Raw genomic sequence first — 20,780 nt, 5'->3', positions numbered from 1 at the left:
GAAGGCCCTGGGCTTGGTGACCAGAGCATCAAGAAATAGGGGTGTGTTTTTTCCAGTTCTGCAGCCAACTAACTGGCTGTGTGACCTTAGAGATTCTCCTTTCCCTCTGTACCTCACCTTTTTTTAAAAATATATTTTTATTGATTTCAGAGGAGAGAGAGAGGGACAGAAACATCAATGATGAGGCCGAGTGATCGATCGGCTGCCTCCTGCACGTCCCCCACTGGGGATCCAGCCTGCAACCCAGGCATGTGCCCTGACCAGGAATCAAAACATGACCTCCTGGTTCATAGGTCGATGCTCAATTACTGAACCAGCCAGGCTGTACCTCAACTTGACTCCTCAGAAAAAAAGGACCAGCCCTCCTGGTCTCTCCCTCAGGTGAGCTGGAAGCACCGCTCCAACGGGGATAGTAAAGGCCTTCCTGCCCGGGCACAGCGAGGACCACAGCTGTGCCGTCATTCGGTGTTTCACGTGGTCAGACACAGTAACTGTCCTTCCTCAAAGACATGTTTTTGTTAGCTTTTCACACTTCAGGTTCGGAGAGTTACCACTTCAGATGCAAACCGTGGGCCCAGCAATTACCTCCTGAATGTGAGGCCTGTCCTTGGGACATCGTGGGTGCTAACGGGTACCTAGCTAGTGTCGTTTCTCTTCAGTGACGCCACTGAGCACCTCCTGTGCCCCGGCCTGTGCAGAGCACGGTCTCACTCCAGACAAGCCCGTGAGGGCTCAGATGTGGACACGTGGGCTCAGAGGGGCTAGCCTAGGGAACATGCCGGGTCACCGAGCTCACTTCTAAGCCACGTGTTCAGGTTCAAGCCTGACTTCAGAGTCCATACTACGCTGTACTAGAACTTGAAAGTGCTATCTGCATTTCCTTAAAAACATTCGGAATCTAGATCTTTAAGTTAGGCTGCTTCCTGTTTCTATTGTTCTAATTTAGAAAGGCTTGAAGGCAATTTCAGGCACGTCCACACAGAACCATACTTAGAAAAACATTCCTGCCAGTCTTGTTTCAAAATCTGCCTCAAGAAAATGTTTCCAAGTCCATGTGTGTGTGTGTGGTGGTGTGTGTGTGTGTGTGTGTGTGTGTGTGTGTGTGTGTGTGTGTGTGTTGTGGTGTGTGTGTGTGTGTGTGTGTGTGCGGGGGTGGGGGTGGGGGGGAGGAAGCACACGGATTTACCTGGAGGTTTGGTTCCAGAAGGAACGTGATGTCACACTCTCCCACGTTTTAAAATAATCTTGATGCTCAGGATTCAGAGGTTTCAAGAGTCAGCTGAAGGACTGAGAATGCCGTTTTGTTTCCCCTGAATTAGCTAAGGGCATATCCTGTCATTGCCTTTCAGGCATGGGGCAGAAAGATGGGGGTCCCCTCTCTAGAGGAACACTGGGAGTCTGAGAGAATGTCTTTCCGAAAGACTTTCCCGAGAGCAAGTGCCCTGTGAAGGGGGTGAGGTACTGATCGCGCCTGGACTTGCATCGCCTGTGTGCCAGGCCCTGGAAGGTCTGCAGGCACTGTTCGAAAGAAGGAAATGCTCGTGCCTGACTAGCCGGCACAGAAGTCAGAGAAAGACTAAGAGTCAGCTCTGGGGACAGACTGCCATTTACTAGCCATGTGACCCTGGGCAAGTGACTCCTCTGTGCTTCAATTTCCTCTGGAAACAGTAACGAGAACCCACCTCATAGGTTGAAAGGATTAGAAGAACAAAACGTCATCTGTTAACCCCTAAAGGATAACTTTGAAAACAAGAGCTCTTTAGAGCTTCCGTTCCAATTCCCTATTTTACAGATGAGCAAACTGGCCCAGAGAGGTTGGAGGACTTGCCCAAGGCTACACAGCTCCACCAACCACCAGCGCCAACAGCTGTGCTTCCCTGCTGCCGGGCACCACTCCTCCAGGGTGTTCCGTCTGGGCTGCTGTTTTCAGGAGTGCTGACCTGGGCTGACCAGGTCCTGTAGGTCCGCTCCATTGCCGTGTCTGGGACAGCCCTTCACAGCTCACTTCCTGGGAGCTCACGCCCTCCCTCCGGACGCAGGGGAGGTAACTCAGCATGCTCTGGAGCCTTGAGTCGCCCATCTATGCTGAACACAGAGGCCTCATCCTCCTCCAGTTCTGGAACTGGAAGCTGGCCTTTTCCTTTAGATTTTGCTGAGTGTCTCCCACCTCCAAGTTCAGACTGTGGACTGAGCACGAGGTGGACATAAGCATCAACTCCACGGTCCTGGAGGAAACACTGAAAACATCTCAGGTGCTTGCCCAAGGCTTCCAGCCTATGCCCCCCCACCCCCAGGGACTTCGTCAGCCTCCCCACGGCTAACTGGCAGAGGTGACCATATATGCACACAGCGTGCTGGACGTCGGCGATGACCATCTGGATCCCAGAAGCAGGGACAGCTACAGTTACCATGGCTACCAAAAGCTGAGACAATTGGCTGCTTTGGCTGTGGAGACAGCTGACCTCTCCAGGTCCCTTCCAGCCCTGGGACTCTACAATTACAGGGAGCCAGCTGAGACCAGGTTTGCAACAAGAAAATAGGAAGTCCTGTGACATATAAGCCTCCGGCACCGACAGCAAGGACTCTGTCAGAAGTATCCTAGAAGTCACCTTAGCATTCATCCGAAGTGCTGAGTCACAAGGCTGCCTCTGACACATTATTAAGCAAAGCCTTGCTTTTTTTGGTAGAGCACTTGAGACCTTTTACAAAGGGCGCTTGCTACCACCGCGTCTACTTCTTCTTCCTCTTACAGCTCTGACCAGCCACTTGGATAGATGTTTATTCCGTATTGTGGCCAGAGAAACAGCCCAGAAAAACTTGCGTCACTGGGCGCAGAGGGGCGTGCTCCATCAGACAGGACGCATGGATCACGAGCCTTCTAAGAACAGGAGGAAGGAAGTCACTCATAAAGGAGGCAGACGCTAAACCGCCGCTCTGTCTTCCTCTGGGGAGTCCTCTGCCTGCAGAACGTGGTTCTCTCTCCACAGAGGGGATGGAGAGCTCGTTAAAACTTGACTGCAGCAGCTCCCTGCCTTCCTGAGACAGGACAGAGCAGGGAAGTGGCTCAGCCAGCCCCGGCATCCTCCACCCCGGGTGCAGTCACAGGCCTGGCTGCACCCCTTTCCAGACCCGACCTCAGGACAGAGAAGTCTGCGGGTATCTGTGAGACTTCCGAGAGCAGGAGGGACGCCCAGCAATCAGTGTGGCCAATGCTTAATGAAAACAGCAGCCAGTCTTGCCTTATTTCTGATGGAGGAAGCTGCGTGTTTATTGGATGTTTGGGGATTTTTAAAAATTGGCTTACGTAAAGATTAAATCAAAGCCTTTATTACACATTCCTCCTTCAAACAACCTGCCTTTAAACCTCCTCCCCCGCTCCCCCCCAACCTGTGAACTGCAAGGCTTCATGAGTATCACTTTCACTGGACAGGGGTCAGATCTAATCAGGCCACACAAGACTGAAAAGCTACACCAAGACACGCCACACGAGGCAAACCTCTACAGTCCGGCGCCCCACTCAGGGTCCAGGCAAAAGGCTGGTAGCGCTGGCTCAGGCACAGAAGAGCCGAAAGTCTGACCAGCCGTGCTAAGCTGGGGCCCAGCTACTGCTGCCATCTGGGGAGGCTCACACATGTGCTTCTTCTTCTCTTCTCCAAAGGAAAGGGGGGAGGCCATCTCCAGGTGTGTGTGGGTTTGATTTAAGGCTTTGGCTGTGGTCTGTTGATATAGGAAAATACTTCCTGGGAATGCCGTCTCCTAAGCTCCCCATCGGAACCAGAGTATTTTCAAAAATGAAAACATTGAATGAAGAGGTGGAGCCGAAATGCTGGTGCAGAGCCATCATGTCAGAATGGTGTCATCGACCTGCTCCGTGGAGTCGGCCTGGCTGGCCAGCTTCTTCAGCGACCTTCGGTTGCACTCGTTCAGCACCTCTAAACTGGCCACGTCCAGGATCTTCGAGAGGGACTGTGGGGAAGATGGGACGAGGAGACAGGGTCAGAAATAGGGCTTCAGATCTCTCCCACCAAAGACCAAAATGAGTGGTAACCTCAGAACTAGAAGCACCCAGGGCGTCGAGGAAAACCAAGGAAACCACTCCACGCTTCCCACGTGGCGAGGAAGGGTGAGTTTTCAGTGCTTTGAAGGTTGCCGGGTGGTAGGGACGGAGGGAACAGGGATCTGGGCGCCCGGCTGGCATGTTTCATAGGTTTGGGTGCCACGTGAGATTTTATTGGAAGGAAGGGCTCTGTTGCTAAGAGAAGTCTGAACACTACAGGAAGAGAGGATGGTTTCCGGCATTAGACCAGTCCCTGATCCCAACCTGTCCCTCCACACTCATGCACACAGGTGGGCAGGGAAGGGTGTGATGTTTAAGACGGTCACGCAGAAGATCTGCAGGCCCAATGCCCACAGCCTGCCCTGGGCGGCACGGAGCCCGGCTCCCACCTGAAACACCTCTTCACCCTGTCTCATCTTGAGGAGGTTGACAATCGCCTGGTCGCTGTAGGCCCTGACGACAGTGTTTTTATCCTTGGTGTTGTCAAGAAGAGCCTTCAGGATGGGTTTGATGGCTTGGGGGTCCAGGGGAGGCAGCGGGTCCTTGTTTGCCCACCAGATCATCTTCTCAGCCACCAGCCTGATGTCACTGGATGGGTTCTGCAGACACTGTGAAGAGGAACTTGGGCTTTTTAGGCAGGCGCATCCCTTCCGTTCCTCCAAGCCCAACGTCCGCCCCGACACTCACTTCATCATGGACACTGACCCCACTCTCCTCAGTAGCGCTCTCGGGTGGTGGGCATGCTCACAGCCAGGCCAGCCCTCACCTTAATGAACAGGCTGGAGAGTTTCGCAGGCAACTGTCCTCCTGTCTCGATGTGATGCTTCATCAGGAAGCCCATGCCCCGGACGCCGCTCACCGCGATGGGGATCTGTGGAGGGAGGAGAGAGCTCGACAGAACAGCATCTGGCTCCCTCCTTGGGGTACCGGGGCCAGGCACAACCCCATCCCAGGAACGGCCGGGATCCTGGCCTTGCACCACCAGCCTCCTCAGCCCTCTATCCAAGGTTGCCCTGGCTGTGAGGCAGAGGAACAAAATGCGCATCACTGGCTCCAGGAACAGGGATCAGAGACTTTCTCCTCAGGAGGGACCTCTAGATGCTTCAACCCTAACTCCTCACTGCTTAGACGATGAAACTGGGGCCCAGAGAGCAAGTGCTGGTCCCAGGGCACAGCAAGTTACCAGAAACGGTGAAACTTGAACCAGGCCTCTGACTACCCGCTACCCAGTCTGGGTCCCTCCCCACCCCACGCTGTGTCAGCGAGGCTCTGGCAGAGGAATTCTGCTCGGGGAGGGGAGGCCGCCTGCTGCCCCAGAGCCTTACCCTGTCTGCCACGGCATTGCTGAGGATCATGTCCTGAACTTCCCCGCTGTATTTGCCTGCGCAGAGTCTGCTGGGAGCCACATTCACAGCCACGGCGAGTGCCAGGCTCCGCCCGTGCCGAACCATCCAGTCAATGCCAGACACGTCCGCTGGTGGAAGGACACATGGGGTCGCCCTCACTTTACAGCATGCCCTCCCCAAACCCTCGGGCCTGCCCCACCTCTGAGACTAGAGTGCCAACTCATCCTGGCGGAAACCCCAGCGCACACTGCACATGGGCCTCCCTGCCCAAGGTGGCACGTTAAGGAGAGGGTCTCACCAACCCCTTCAGCCTTGCCGCTGTGTCCTTTGAGCAGACACTCGGGGCTACAGGAGCACTGGGAACTCCATTTTGCTTTAGCAGCTGGAATCCCAAGGAGAGGCTAGTGCAACTGCCAAGACCCTCTGAGGGGAAGGGGAGGCACACCCACAGCTGCCCAGGGCTGAGAGCCCCCAGGAGAAGTCCCCCACGTGCAAAGGAGACCTACCCAGCAAGCACTGCTGGAGGACTGTGCCGAGCTCCTCCTCCGTCAGGAAGGCACACAGCTCCCCGAGGCATCCGGCCGAGGAGATGCGAGTGTTGTCCTGATAGAGCAGAGAAGGGACTGAAAGGTGGTGCGAGCCATCCCACCAGCTCCATCGTCACCACGGCAACAGTGCCAGGACAAAGGGCAGGGAAGGAGGAGGACAAAGCAACTCAGGCGCTCGGCTGGGGCTGCCATTCACCACAACTGCCACTTGATGCGGAGTGAAAAAGTGCACCCCAGCACTCCACTTAATTACAGAAACTCGGTGTGGGCAAATGGTAATCTCCATCATAACAGCAATAATGACTGTATTTCCACAGCACCTTTCTTCTTAGGCAGTCTGAATGCTTTACACTATTATCTCAATTACTGTCAACAGCCCTGTGAGGCCAGGGGAGGCGAGGCGCAGAGAGAGGAGGTTCCTGCCCACCCAGCTAGAGAACCCCTCAGCTCCTCCCCGCCCCCACAATCGTGTGTGGCCATAGTGAATTCCTGCTCTCTCTCTACTATGTTGGTGTGCCACTGCCACCTACATTATATTAGGGTTTTCACAGGAAGTCACACTGGAGCCACTAATCAATCCAAGGAAGATAAGTAAAGGTCAAGCATTTTCTGTTGAAATCCAAGCCAGACACACAAACAGCTCCTCCCTGTCAGCAGGTGATGGGACACTGAGCGAGTGGAGTTGAGGTTCTGTGCTATCAGTAAGTGCCAACCTGCTGTGCCTCCCCCAAAACACCAACCAGGGACTCAGTGCCCACAGGGAGGCTGCCAGGCCGGCAGCGTGGACTGCCACCTTCGATCCTGAGGAAGCTCTGCGGGGGAGGAGGTGGGCTGCAGGCACTCGGGGCCTCTGAGCTCCAGCAGAAGCCAGGTGCCCGGCAAGGCTAACGGCTTTCTGCCGCCCACTCTCTCCAACAGGATCTATTTGGAGCTCCACTGCGGTGAAATGCAAATTGACTTCAATGCTCACTTTTGCTTGCACTGCTTCTGGTCCTGTAAAAACCTTGACAGACTATGACCGAAAGCAAGCCGTCTCCCATCTGAACCCCAGAGGCGGGCTCTGCTCAGACAGCAGGCGGCTGGGGATTAGACCAGACGGGAGGGGACGTGATAGGTACAATGGCTGGCCCGTGTGGGGGCACACACAGGGGACGCGTGAACCCAAAGGCCTCTCTCCAGAGATTAGCCCCACAGATGTGAGTCCAAGGACACAACAGAGGGCTGCTTGTCGACGGGGAAGGAAAATTCTTATCCATAGACTCAGCCCCTACTGGGCCTGTCACGGTCACCAAGTGCCTCCAGACTGGGTGAGGAAGGACCACGTTAACGGGACTGTGACAGAACCAGGAGTCACAGGGCTCCGACTCTGCCCTGACTCCACCACTGGCTAGGTGTGGACCAGGCAAGTGTCACGCTCTCCAACTGTGCTAAGACCGCCCACTGGGACAGACACCGGACAGTTCCCTGAGGGCTGTGACCACACTTTAGTTACCTCTAGGCTCACCCTTCAGCTCAGCAAGTGTTTCCAGAACGAATAAATGAAGCTTTATTTTACAAATGGGGAAATGAGGGGCAGAGAGGGACAGTGACTTGTTTAAAATTGAGAGAGCAAATTCATGAGCTATCTGGGACTTTAAAAACCTTAACTTTTCTTATCTATAACAGAGCATTGCCGGGCCAGTGTCGCTCAGTGGTTGAGCCTCGACCTATGAACCAGGAGGTCCCTGGTCCGATTCCAGGTCAGGGCACATGCCCAGGTTGCCGGCTCGATGCCCAGTAGGGGGTGTGCAGGAGGCAGCCAATCGATGTTTCTCATCATTAATGTTTCTATCTCTCTATTCCTCTCCCTTCCTCTCTCTCGAAAATCAATAAAAACATATTTTAAAAAAACAGAGCCGTAGCCAGTTTGGCTCAGTGGATAGAGCATCAGCCTGGGGATTGAAGGGTCCCAGGTTCGATTCTGGTCAAGGGCACATGCCCGAGTTGTAGGCTCAATCCCCAGTAGGGGGCGTGCAGGAGGCAGCCGATCAATGATTCTCTCATCATTGATGTTTCTCTCTCTCTCTCTCACTCTCCCTTCCTCTTTGTAATCAATAAAAAATGTATTAAAAAAATTTAAAAAGGGGGTAGGGGAGGCCGGGAAGAGGTCAATGGGGGGGGGGGGGGGGAAAAAGGAGACATATGTACTACTATCTGTAATACTTCAAACAATAAAAAAAATAATAATTTTTAAAAAATATATATATTTTAAAAAACCAACGGAGTCTCAATATCAATACCACCTGCCTTGTCACGCTCACAACCAAACGGTAAACCATAAAGAATGATACCAATGTCAGGAATGACTATGACTGCTGACCAGTCAGCAAGTGTACCAAGTTCTTCTGCAAAGCAGAGATGCCAACCACAGAAGAGCCCACCAGCCCCGCCCACCTGCAGCCGTACCTCGTCATGTCCCAGCATGCTCAGCAGCAGCGAGACGATGTTTTTCCGGATGCCTGCATCCACTTTGGCCCCTGCTCCCTGGATCACAAACCTCAGGGCCTGCAGCATGGTGTCCCTGCAGAACCAAGGGCTCTCCTTCACTGCTGCTCCCTCCCCGGCGTGGCCCGGCCCCGGGCTGCTTCAGCAGCTGCCCGGCCTCCTCAACAGCGGCCACAGCACGCCCCTGTTGGCACCTCACCTGACACCCGGGTCCTCCATGACCCGGATCCCGTTCAGCAGCTCTGTAAAGAGGGGGTCCACCTTGATGTGGATGGAAATGAGCTTCCCCAGCGCATCAGCAGCCTTCAGGCGCACCCCCCGGTTGGAGTCCTGCAGGGCTTTGGTGAAAGTGGTCTGCAGCTGGGGCAGGAAGGGCTTCAGGGCTATCCCAACCTGTGAGAAAAACCCACACCCAAAGCAGTGAGGTGGAGGCCAAGCGTGCCGCAGGCATGAAGCACAGCAGACCACCATGAACTGGCCCAGCTCTCACACAGGCTAGGAACAGGTGTCCCGTAAGAGAGGACAGCCAAGCACAGACAGGGCATGCGCAGCCTCCTCCTCTGTCTTTAGCCTCCTTCGCTGCACAGGAAAGAAGGGAGGGTTGGCGGGGGGGAGCACCCCCCTGAGGGAGCTGTCAGCTTGGCTTAGTGGAGGCCTGTCCACGTGGGCAATGCCTGGGAACCTCGGACTCCGAATACACTGAGGAGCAGGCAGGCAGCCGTCAGCACCACTGAAGAACCATTCTAGTGCCAAGACAGGGAGACGAGCGAGGTGCACAAGGGCAGTACCACCTGCCGAGCATGTGGCGTTTACCTCCCAGAACAACCCTATGAAACAAGTGACCTCCGAAAGTCACCCCTGTACACATGGTCAACCCTCCCATTAAAAGTCCAGTGTAGCCGAAACCGGTTTGGCTCAGTGGATAGAGCGTCGGCCTGCGGACTCAAGGGTCCCAGGTTCGATTCCGGTCAAGGGCATGTACCTTGGTTGCGGGCACATCCCCAGTGGGGGTGTGCAGGAGGCAGCTGATCGATGTTTCTCTCTCATCGATGTTTCTAACTCTCTATCCCTCTCTCTTCCTCTCTGTAAAAAATCAATAAAATATATTAAAAAAAAAAAAGTCCAGTGTAGCCCACATGGTGTGGCTTGGTGGTTGAGCATCAAACTATGAACCAGGAGGTCACGATTCGATTCCCAGGCAGGGCACATGCCTGGGTTGCAGGCTCAATCCCCGGTGGGGGACATGGAGGAAGCAGCCAATCAATGATTCTCTTTCATCATTGATGTTTCTGTTTTTCTCTTCCTCTCCCTTCCTCTCTGAAATCAATAAAAATATAAATTTTTTTTAAAATTCAGTTTCATCCCTGACCATCTACAGAAAAACAGGTGCACTCGTGATAAAATACAGACGGGTCCAAGACTAAGGATTTACTGTTACTAAAAGGGAAAATCAGAGTAGCTGCCTGGAAGCCTGGGGTCAGGAGTTGGCAGCCTGCTGGGAGGCTCACTGGAACGAGGCTGGTAAATCTGTGAGGTGGCATCTGACCCGTGGCCTAAGGGACAAATTCCCTGAGGGAGGGCTCCATTTGTATGCAGAGTTGCAAAATCACCACAGAAAAGAATAGCACACAAAGCAAAGTAATTTTTTTTTTTTAAAGACTCAATTTTCTACAGAATAAGGCTGGTGCTCACAATCCCATTTTTAGCTGGGAAGTTACTCCCCACAACTTTCTCAAAAAGGAAAAGAAAAGCTAAAAATTGTAAGCTTGCCTTTGTTTCCAAACTTCAAATAAGAATTATTTTCTTTCGCCAAAACCGGTTTGGCTCAGTGGATAGAGCGTCGGTCTACGGACTGAAAGGTCCCAGGTTCGATTCCGGTCAAGGGCATGTACATTGGTTGTGGGCACGTCCCCAGTGGGGGATGTGCAAGAGGCAGCTGGTCGATGTTTCTCTCTCATCGACGTTTCTAACTCTCTATCCCTCTCCCTTCCTCTCTGTAAAAAATCAATAAAAAAAAAAAAATTCTTTTCTTTTTTTTTTCCACAACAAATCTTGACTCCGTCTATCCTTTCTTAAGTCTAAAGGGCTTATTTATTGCCCCTAAAAACATTAGGAATGGCTAATAGACGTTATTTCATCTAAGTCCCCCATTTCACAGCCCTAAGGCGGCATCAGTAATCTCCAACTACAGGTGAGGAAACAGGCTCAAAGGTTACATGACTTTCCCAAGGTCATCGTGGGCACATAGCCATTAAGCGGTGGACCTACACTGAGTGGCCAGATTATGATGATCTCTGAATGCATAATAACCTGGCCACTCAGTGTATATCCTATATAATAAAAGGCTAATATGCAAATTGCCCCCTCGACCAGGAGTTCGACCAGCAGGCAGGCCGGCCAACCGCCCATGTCTCCTCCCCCTGGCCAGGCTGGCCGGACCCCACCCATGCACAAATTCATGCACCAGGCCTCAAATATAAATATAAATATAAAAATATAAATATAAATAATATAAACATAAATATAAAAAATATATACACACACACACACACACACCCCGAGTGGCCAATTATGCGTTCAGAGATCATAATAATCTGGCCACTCAGTGTATAACTGAGCAGTGTGTAGTGTGAGTCTACAGTCCAAGGTCTCAGCACCTCTGCTCTGCTGTTTCTCCACAATAAGCTGTCACTCTCTGCCCATGACACCCTGACCAGCCTCCTGCAGACAGATCTGTTCTCTAACATCCCCATGGACGAAGAGGATGAACCCATCAGTCGCTTACCTTGGCCAGCAAGAGGCTGAGTGTCTCGAGCAGAGCCGCCTTCACGTTCCAGCTGAACCGGTCCCCCAGGATGCGAATCAGAGGGCCAGTGATGCTGACCACGGAGGGCCTCAGGGCGTCAGCTGAGGTCAGGCGGATCACCAAGCCTAAAGCTTTGGCTGCTTCCTCTTTCTGTTCTGGGCTGCCAGTCAGGACTCCCTCCCGCAACACTGGAAGGATGGATGTTACTCCCTGGCAAGAGAATCACATGCGAGCGTCAAATCTCCAAGGCACTGGGCCCAGGTGTCCGCCCACCGAAAGCAGGGTGCTGTCAGCCGCCCTCTCCATAATTCCATGGGAGAGACTGATCGGCTGCCAGGATCACAGCCTGAGAGGGTGCTGGCTGGGGAATAGTCTTGACTTGCTGTGGCCAGAAGATAAGAGCCCCGACTGGCCTATCACACAGGCACACGCACCGCTGTCACCTTTGTGACTCACCCCCCAGCTTCAGCCCTGTCCCCATGTGGCCACCGCGGGAAGAAACACGCTGTCTGTGAAGGTGCAGAACAGCACCTGGAGCACGGTCAGATGGACACACAGCTGCTCCCGGCACCCCACGCAGACCTGGGCCTGAGCGGGGAGGCCAAGGAAGGCCGCGTGCCCACAGCACCCTGCACGTGAGCCCCGACTTACCTTCTTGGGGAGGCAGAACCCTGGCACGTGCTCGCCTTTGCTCTCGTTCCCTATGAACCGGATTTCTTTGTGGAGTTCTTCAATCAGTGCCAGCTGGTTGCCAGCATCCAGCTTCTGTGGGAAGCCAGGAAAAAGCAGAGAGGCCGTCAGCGGTAAGTACAGCCCTCTCAACTGCTTGGAAACATTACAGCAAGGGGGAGGTCTGGGGGGAGTATAAAGGAGACTGGCCATGAACGGGGATGTTGAAGCTAGGTGACAGGTACGCAGGGGTTATGTTAAGGGTCTAGTCTTATAAGCATCTGGAACTATCTACAGTCAGAAGCTGGCTGAGGGGTCAGCGGGCCTGACCTTGGTGATGGCATTCAGAGCATCCCAGCTCTCCTCGAGAACCACAGGGTTGGAGTCGTTGAAGAGGCGGATCAGGCCTGAGACCAGGCTCCGCAGGTGGCTGGTGTAGTCCGCCTTCGAGCGGGAGCAGTAGATGCTGAGGATGATGGCGGCGGCCTGCCTCATGCCCACCTCAGGGCTGCGGGTGGCTTCCAACAGGTCCTCGATGATGATCCGGTGCCCGACGTCGTCCTCTACCGAGAGGATCACGGCCTGACAGTTGGCCATCTCCTGAAACCACAGGGGACACCCGGGCTGAGCACGGCTCCTCCGAGGCAGGACGGACGGCTGTCAGAAAGCCGCAGGAGTGATCATGACACTCACCAGCTGCTCACCGGGAGTCCCAAGCTTCTCCTTCAGGGCCACCATGACCGCCGGGAGGATCACGCCAAGATGACGGGTCAGGGCGTCGCCTGCCACCGATGAGAGGAAGGCCAGCACGCGGGTATTGACGGGCGGGGCTGTCAGCTGTACAATGATGAACACGTCAACGCAAGGAATGCTGCCTGCTCCCGGCTCCAGAGGCCAGGCCGCTCTTCAGGGCTTAGTGTCCGCTCCAGGGCGTCCTGCACCCACCGCCCGCCTCCCCCAGCATCCGAGTGCAGAACCGGTCTTCGCGGCAGGCCCAGGAACGCGGCTGTGCCTGTGGCTTCTGGGTCAGAGGGGGTTGCCACTGGTGGGACTTACCTTGGGCACGAGGTAGGGCAGCACCACACGACTCTTGATGGCCATGACTTGCTTCAGACCGTCCAAGGCGAACTCGGACACCTCGTCATCATCCTGCAGAGGGCCATGGGGGCCGCGCTGAGGCGCTGGCTCCTGTCCCCACCTCTGCGGTCTGGACCAGCCACCACCGACTTCCTTCTCCACTCTGCTCCCTCCTCCCACTGCACCCACATTCACTGACTGTCCAAGGAGAAGAGAGAACTCAATCTGCTACCACTGCACCCAGCTTCCTGTGCCCACACTGCAGCTGCCTTGGCATAAGAAGGCCCCCGAGTTTCGCTTTCTACAGAGATAGTAAAGCCGACCTGGTAGGTGTGCGGCAGAGCCACTCACCAGCTGCTTCAGTAAGAACGGGAGGATGTCCTCCAGCGCCTGGTGGCCGATGGTGGAGTGCAGCTGCTCAAAGGTCTTGGCTGCCGCCTCTCTGACCTCCTCCAGTGGGTCACACAAAGCCTTCCTGGCCGTGGGCACCAGGGACTCGGAGAAATACAGCACCTGCAACAGCACGGGCATGTGCCTGATACGGCAGAGGCAAGGAGGGAGCGGAGGCAGGCGAGGGGGGGGCGAGGACCTCTGGCCCAGCCAGGCCACCACCTCCCCCGTGGCTTTTACTCAGCTGCTTTCTGTGAAAAAGCGCCAGTCTACAAAAGCAGAGGGGATGTGTACTTTACTTGCAGGAGTCTAAACCCACGGACCCACTAGCACCTGATTTTTAAGGTGAGTCTTCCTGATACTCTCCATCTCTTACAGGATCCAAATTCCTTCCCACTGTGAGGCCTACCGACATGGCCTCCCTCCCCCAACTCGTTCCTTTGCCTACCCTCTCGAAAAACCGCAAGCTCTTCTTCAAGTTCAACTCAAAGCTTGCTCCTCTGTGAAGTCCTAGGGCTACAATGGGGCCAAGGACGCTCTGCCCCCTTTAACTGATTCCACCACAGCAAAGCTCACTATGAACCTAAGCCTGGTTACACATCGGCCTTGCCACCTGAAAGGCCTCCGCCTTCAGAGGACTTGGGAGCTACTCAATGAATCACAGCTCTATCTGGCGACAGAATTGGTTTGTATTCTTTGCCAAATGCAAATATAAACCCCAAATGTAATACTGACACTGATACACACGGGAGAAAGAGCCAGTCCATCGGTGAGGGTACCCGGGCTAAGTAACTGGCCACGTGCTTCCATGTCTGACTGGCCACCCACCCCACTGCTGTGCTGCTTTCCTCCCAGTCGACAGCCTGTGTACACATCCGACCTACCCCCAGGAATGTTTCGGGGTCAATGACCTTAGAAAGTAAGGTCAGTGGAAAGGACTCCAAACCTCTTGATTGATCTCGCTACTATGGAAACAGTACCACTGCTGGAGACAATACGTTCCCACCCACCGGGCACTTACTCCCATCTGCTCTGCTCCCTCTAAGGGTTCCAGTCTTACAAGCACCTGGAACTGTCTACAGTCAGAAGCTGGCTGTGGGGTCAGCAGGCCTGACCTTGGTGATGGCATTCAGAGCATCTAAGAATGAGTGCAAGGCCCTCCTGCTCCCGCCGCCCCCATCACTCACACACGTGCACGCCCTCCTTCTCCCCCCTCCTCTCCACCCCTGCTCAGGGCACCACACATTTTAACTGAACTGATAGAGACACAAAAGGGATTAATCTAGAGCAACCTCAAGAATGGTGAGAAAAGGATCATCTCCAATTTCCAAAGGCCACTCAAGGCCTCAAAACTGCTTAGTTTTTAGCCAGAAAATCTGATAGGAAAGCTGAGGAGGGAACTCCAGTCCCCACGGGCCCCGCCAGCAGCACCCTCTGCAGTGAGGGTCGCGTGTCCTCACTTGGGAGTCGCCGCTTCTCCTGCAACCTCCCCAGCAGCTGAGTCAGTCACCTGCGGGTGCAAGGCCTACAGGGTGCTCAGAAGATACTCACAGCGTCCCGGCTGGTGGACTTCATGATCTCGCTCAGCCCAATGCACACGCCCTGCCTCTCGTCGCTCTTCTGAGACCTCAGGCCTTCCTCAAGGATGGGAATGATCTCGGGTAGGATTTTCTCCCCTAACTTCCGGACCAGATCTCCTAATGTCCGCGCTGCGATCTGTCAGTAGAGATCAGGTCAGGATATCAATTCCCTGCAAACTCCAGAATGAGGCCCTGGAACCTCCTAGACTTTATCTGAGTCACTGGCTTAACTTCCCCAAATGTTCTTGCCCGCGCCGAGCCCCCCAGGGTGCTTGCAACACTGCATAACAAAATCATCACTGTGTGTCATAGGCACCCACACAACCTACAGCAAGGGCTGGCCCCTCACATGTGAACAGGAAATGCAGCAAATGCTGCCTGGTCAAAGGCCAATTGCCCTGGACTGAAAACTGTAGCCCAGAAGTCACTTCAACGTGTGCTTCTGCCAAGGGGACAAGCTGATTAGGAACAAATGCTTCAGGAAAAACCCATCTGCTCTGAGGCCTCATGCAAACCCTTTACAGCCAAATACTCGGTTTGTTTGCCAGGGATAAGGGGTGTTGGCAGTGGGCCAAAGGAGACGGGCACAAGTGACCATCAGCCCAGGCTGGGCCCCTCCTCCCACCAGGAACACGGCCCCCCAGCCCGGCACATCAGCCATGCCACACCAGACCCACTGCCCTTTGCTCATCCCCTACTGTGGGCCATGTTCTTGCCCATCACAGGGCCTTTGCACATCCTGTCCTTGTATCTAAAGCACGATTCCCTGTTTGAAATAAGTCCTTTGTCACCTCCTTACCTGGCCAGTGCTCACTCATCTTTCATCTTCAAGCACCATTTCTTCTGAGAAGCCTTTCCTGGCCCCCAGCTGGGTGAAATGGCCCTGGTATGAGCACTTGCAGCGCCATGTACCCTTGCAGGAGCTGCATCTACATCTGTTTGTGTGACTATCTGATTCACACCCATCTCCTCTACCAGACTGTAGCCCCATGAGGACCAGGAATGGGCTGCCTTTCTTCTCCATTACATCCCAGTCTGACACCAGCGGATGCTTCGTAAGTACTGGCTGAATGACTCCTCTCCCAGGCTCTGCAGACCTGACTTTCTGGCCTCTAATAGTAGGCATCAGGGCCGCTGGGTCAGAAGCAAGGCCGAGCAGCTTACCGTTCGCTTATCTGCACAGGTACTTGCCAGGAAACCCAGCAGCAGCCCGAAGAGAGTAGGCAGGATCTCACGCAGGGTGCGGGGGGTGTTGGAGACCACGATCTTCCAGACGTGCAGGGATGCTTGCCGCACAACCAGCTGGGTGTCCGAGCGGCCCATGTACAGCCCTGCCAGCACCCGGTTCCGCCGGTCCACCCCCAGGGCAGTGATGATAGCCTGCAGCCAGCGCAGAGGATCAGAGAACACGGGAGGTGAGGCCCCACAGCATGAGTGCCCTCCGCAGAGCAAGGAAACCGACGCAAGGCACGCACCTTGTTGGACTGAGCAGTCCCAAAGTTGTCATCTTCAGAGGCAGTTTCCGTGGTCATCTTTCCAGTGACACCTGAGATGTGGAACAGGAGGTCCCCCAGGAGCTGAACGGAGCTGAACCTGAGAGGACGCCAAGCACAGAGTCACACAGCTGCACGGGGCAGTCCTGGGGCTCGACCAAGCACCGCGCAGGAAGGAGACTGAGGAAACGCATCAGAAATATTGAAGGCGGTTATTCTGGAGTGGGAGGCGAGTTACAGGCGATTTTCACGTCTTTAAACTTCCCCACTTTTATTTTCTTGCCAATGAACTTTGATAATGAAAAAGAATAAATACTTTTGAAAAGACTGCGTGAAAAATTCTATAATAAAAAATGTTTTAAAAAGAGAGCACAAGTGGAAGCATTAACAGGAAATCAGGAATGCGGATCATGAGAACTGGAGGCATCAGAAGAGGCCTAGAAGGATAAACTTTTCTTCAAAGTAAGTGAGGTTTGTTGTTCTTAATGATCATAAAAAATAGTCACTTCCAACCGTAAAATTCCAAAAATACAGAAGAAGAAGAAGAATGTGAGTATAAACAATCATTGAAACCCCCACTTCTCAGGCAACCGTGCTGACACTCTGGTGACACCCTTGTATAGGGCGCTGGCTACAAAGTCACGCACTCGCCCGCACAGTGTGGGAGCTGAGTCCGTACCACGTGCGCTGGGCCACCGGCCACCTGTGATGTCAGCTAGAGACTGAGCAGCTTCCCGGGTCGGTTGATAAAGGTTCTTTACCATTCTTTGTAACGACTGATAAGTTCACTGTGTGGATGTGTTGTGACTTTTTTAAACCAACATCCAGTTTTTCAAATGGTAGAAACAATACTGCAACAGAGAGCCTCTACCTACACCTTTAAGCACCCGACCAAATCTGTGCTTGGAATAAAACCCTAGAAGGAACATTTCCAGATCAAAAAGTATTCAAGCTTAAATTGTAATACAACTGAAGGACTGACTAAAGACAACTTTTTAAGAAGAGAAGCAGAATGAAGACATCGCTACAGGAAACTGGAGGACTACAAAATGGTTGAAAGTGAGGATCTGGAGAAAGTTGAGATTTCTTGGCGACATTTTGCTCTTTATTCCTTCGAGTTCCCAAAATGCAACGCTGGGTCTTCCCGCCCGAGCTCTCACCTTATTCTCCAGAGGTCGTCAAAGAGGCCTTGCTCCAGCTGGGGCAGCAGCAGGGCGATGGCCGTCTCGGCGTACATGGAGATGACCCGCTGGCCCGCACGCAGCGCGGTGTCGCGCACAAACTCGTTCTCATCAGCAAGAGCCTGTGCACACAGAGGGAGAGTCAGCAGCCAGGGCTGCCTCCCCACCCTTCCCAAGGCACCCAGACCCAAAAGGAGATAGGACTCCCTGGGCAGCAGGAAGAGGACTCCTCCCACCCAGCCCCGTCAGCCAGCAGCCCTCGCTCCCCACCGGGGCACGTGCGCCCCACCCTCCTCAGTAGCGCTCTCCTCGGCCTGGTCAGCGGTGCCTACTTTGAGGATACAGGGGATGATGGGCCCCACGTAAGGAGTGAACTTGTCCCCAAAGGTGATGGGCAGGTAGTTGAACATCATGATGTAGCCATCTCGGACGTGGGGTGCAATGTCCACTTTGCTGGCGGTAGCCACAATTTCTGGCATCAGCTTCTCCAACTTCTCCACCCCTAAGCCAGCCATGACCTCGGCCAACCCTGCAACAAAAGACAGAAGGAACCCACTGGATCTGAGGGCCCCTAAGGGCATTTCTGGGCGGGCCCTTGGGCCTGCGCTGGCCTCACCTTGTGCAGCGCCTGAGCGATCCACGGAGCTCTGCTCATAGGTCAGCGTCTCCATCAGCCACGGCAGCAAGTCCTCAAAGCACGACTCCCCCATGCCCTTCACCATGGCCCCAAGAGCCTTTGCAGACACGGTCCGCACCTGTCAAGCAACCAACAGCAGGGACAGGGAGGAGCTGAGGGCTCAAAACTACGTGACCAGGCAGGAGCCATGAGGGGTCCCTTGGTCTCCTTTCCTTCACCAGACAAACACAAAATTCTCAGGGGTAAATTTTCTGGGGACTGGGCTAAAATGAGAAGCTCTTGCCTCCTCCCCTGCCAGACTCACCTCAGGTACGGGGTCCAAAAGAGAGGCTTTCAGGCCAGGCGTCACGCTTGGCAGGTACGGAGCCAAGTCCTGCAACAACACAAGCGGTGACTCGGGTGACGCCCGCTTCTCCGGGATCCGCTCTCCTGTGGCCCTGACCTCGCCACTCTGCTGACAAGGAGCACTTGGAAGGGGTGCTCCCAGAATGAGGAGGGGAAAGGGAAACCGAAAGGGACCCGAGGCCACCGTCAGGAGGAGAGAGCCCCCAGCTAGTGCAGTGCTCTGACCCCTCCTGCCCTGCTCCTGGGACCAAGCCCGGCCCAGCCTCTGGGATCCTTAGGAAGTTATTTCTGCAATTTCCTTTCAGAACTGCAACATCATCTTCCCTTTCCTCACCTTAAAAGGTTTATGTCTCTTAATATAGCATTCAGCCTTAGGGAACAGTTTTAAATATAGAAAAAGCCTTATGTTCACAGCAGCAACATTCAAAATGGCAAAAAACTCTGGTTACTATATGACCAACGATAGGATTACATAAGTTATAGTATGTAAACTTATTGGACTATTCCACAATTATTAAAATCATTTTCATGAATAACTCATTATAACTCAGAAATAAGTTGATGTTCAGGAATATAATGTTTAAAATGTAATAAAAAACATTAAGAGAAATTGTTTCAGTGCGGGAGGACTATGGGTAACATTTTTAATTTTTTTTCGGTTTTTCAACTTCCCGGATTTCCTAGGATTGATAGAACCCTCCCACTCTCTCGATTGTGCCCACAGCTCAGTGAACCAGGCAGAGGTGAGGCAGGTGTGAGATCCCACATGCAAGGCCTCAGGAACGAGGAAACAAACAAACAAGATCCATCTCCCCGAACTTCCTGAGAGAATTACAGAAGCAAATGCGACACAAGAAAACACTGCCAGCAGTCAAAGCCTCAGCCACTTCCCCCACACTCCTCAAAGGTCAAAGGTGAGGCTGGACCTTTCCTGTACCTCCATCTGTAAAGGGGCCACTGGGAGGGGCCTCACTGAGAACTGGGCTAAACAGGACTCAAATGCTACCCTGCAGGATGCCCAGAGAACCGACATTCCCACCCTCCACGCCACAATGGCCCAGATGTGCCCCCAAACATCATCAGGGGCCCAGTGAATGTGTGCTCCCTCCGTGTCCCCCGTGCAAGGACTGTGTGCCCTAAAGCAGCATCTGCTGGTCCTCCTGTGCCAGCCCAGCTAGGCTGCTACCTTCTGGTCGGTCAGGGAGTACATGTTGCCAATAATCTGGGCTGCCATCTTGCGCGTGTCCGTGGACCGGTCCTGGAAGGCTCTCTGGACGATGGGCATGATGAGGGCCAGGGACGGGGCATCAATGAAGTGGACAAACTTGGTGTCCAGCAGGGTCTGCAAGCACTTCTGGGTCTTCCTGGAAGGGTCCGTCAGGGCATCCAGCAGGACGGGGGCAATGGCTGCATACCCAAACAGAGAGAGACCGGAGAGAGGGAGTCAGGGCAACTGTTCCCACTCTCTCGCCACCAGCTCGGGAAGCCAGTCTGTCTGCAGAGAGCAATCCTGCTCCAACAGGAGGAACTGGTTGGAGGCGGTAGCTGCCACCTTTTTGCACTGCAGAGCTGGCAGAGTCCCTGTGGGCAGGCTTCGATGGGTACTGAGCTGCTGGGCCTCCAGAGAGAGCTGCTCAGGCACCATAATCCCTATTCTGGAAGCAGCAACATGAAGTGGTTTTGTGAAAAACTGGGAAAACAGAGGCCCCTAAGCCAGTGATGGGGGTGAAGCACCCCATGCTCAGAGCAGCCAAGCCCAGATAAAATTTCCCATAAGCCCAGGGAATTCAACCACTATAAAGCCCCAGGCTGGTGGTCAACAATGTAAAAAACTAATAATCCAATTTAAAAATAGGCAGAGACCGTTCTCCAAAGAAGATATGCAAATGGCCAATAAGCACAAGATGTTCAACATCACTAGTCATGAGGAAAATGCAAATCAAAGCCAGTGAGATGCCACTTCACACCCACGAGGATGGCTGTAACCAGTGCTGGTTTTGCGGACAATAGAGTGCTGGCAGCTGGAATGCTCATACATTGCTGCTGGGAATGTCAAATGGTACAGCTGCTTTGGAAAACAGTCTAGCAGTTACTCAAAAAGTTAAACAGTTACTCTAGGACCCAGCAATCCCATCCCTGGTATCTAACCAAGAGAACTAAAACATGG

General features: G+C 53.7%; 1 protein-coding gene across 1 annotated transcript in view; it reads right to left on the bottom strand.

Annotated features, from left to right (window-relative positions):
* Positions 1–3,305: 3,305 nt before the first annotated feature.
* GCN1 (GCN1 activator of EIF2AK4) overlaps positions 3,306–20,780 on the bottom strand; it is a 55,843-nt gene continuing 38,368 nt past the window's right edge. Inside the window, exons 38-58 of the mRNA XM_008142775.3 lie at positions 19,800–20,020; positions 18,573–18,641; positions 18,248–18,386; positions 17,964–18,160; positions 17,611–17,753; positions 16,433–16,550; positions 16,122–16,337; positions 14,929–15,093; positions 13,339–13,500; positions 12,967–13,059; positions 12,604–12,747; positions 12,241–12,510; positions 11,893–12,006; positions 11,221–11,451; positions 8,635–8,828; positions 8,397–8,511; positions 5,910–6,006; positions 5,383–5,531; positions 4,824–4,928; positions 4,447–4,665; positions 3,306–3,966 (exon numbers count right to left, since the gene is read on the bottom strand). Of these exons, the coding sequence (XP_008140997.2) occupies positions 3,841–3,966; positions 4,447–4,665; positions 4,824–4,928; positions 5,383–5,531; positions 5,910–6,006; positions 8,397–8,511; positions 8,635–8,828; positions 11,221–11,451; positions 11,893–12,006; positions 12,241–12,510; positions 12,604–12,747; positions 12,967–13,059; positions 13,339–13,500; positions 14,929–15,093; positions 16,122–16,337; positions 16,433–16,550; positions 17,611–17,753; positions 17,964–18,160; positions 18,248–18,386; positions 18,573–18,641; positions 19,800–20,020 (3,287 nt within the window). The 3' untranslated portion in view covers positions 3,306–3,840. The remainder of the gene's footprint in view (positions 3,967–4,446; positions 4,666–4,823; positions 4,929–5,382; positions 5,532–5,909; positions 6,007–8,396; positions 8,512–8,634; positions 8,829–11,220; positions 11,452–11,892; positions 12,007–12,240; positions 12,511–12,603; positions 12,748–12,966; positions 13,060–13,338; positions 13,501–14,928; positions 15,094–16,121; positions 16,338–16,432; positions 16,551–17,610; positions 17,754–17,963; positions 18,161–18,247; positions 18,387–18,572; positions 18,642–19,799; positions 20,021–20,780) is intronic.

The sequence above is a fragment of the Eptesicus fuscus genome, chromosome 23 (assembly GCF_027574615.1).
Source record: "Eptesicus fuscus isolate TK198812 chromosome 23, DD_ASM_mEF_20220401, whole genome shotgun sequence".
Lineage (NCBI taxonomy): Eukaryota > Metazoa > Chordata > Mammalia > Chiroptera > Vespertilionidae > Eptesicus > Eptesicus fuscus.
This window is presented reverse-complemented; position numbering and strand designations above follow the sequence as displayed.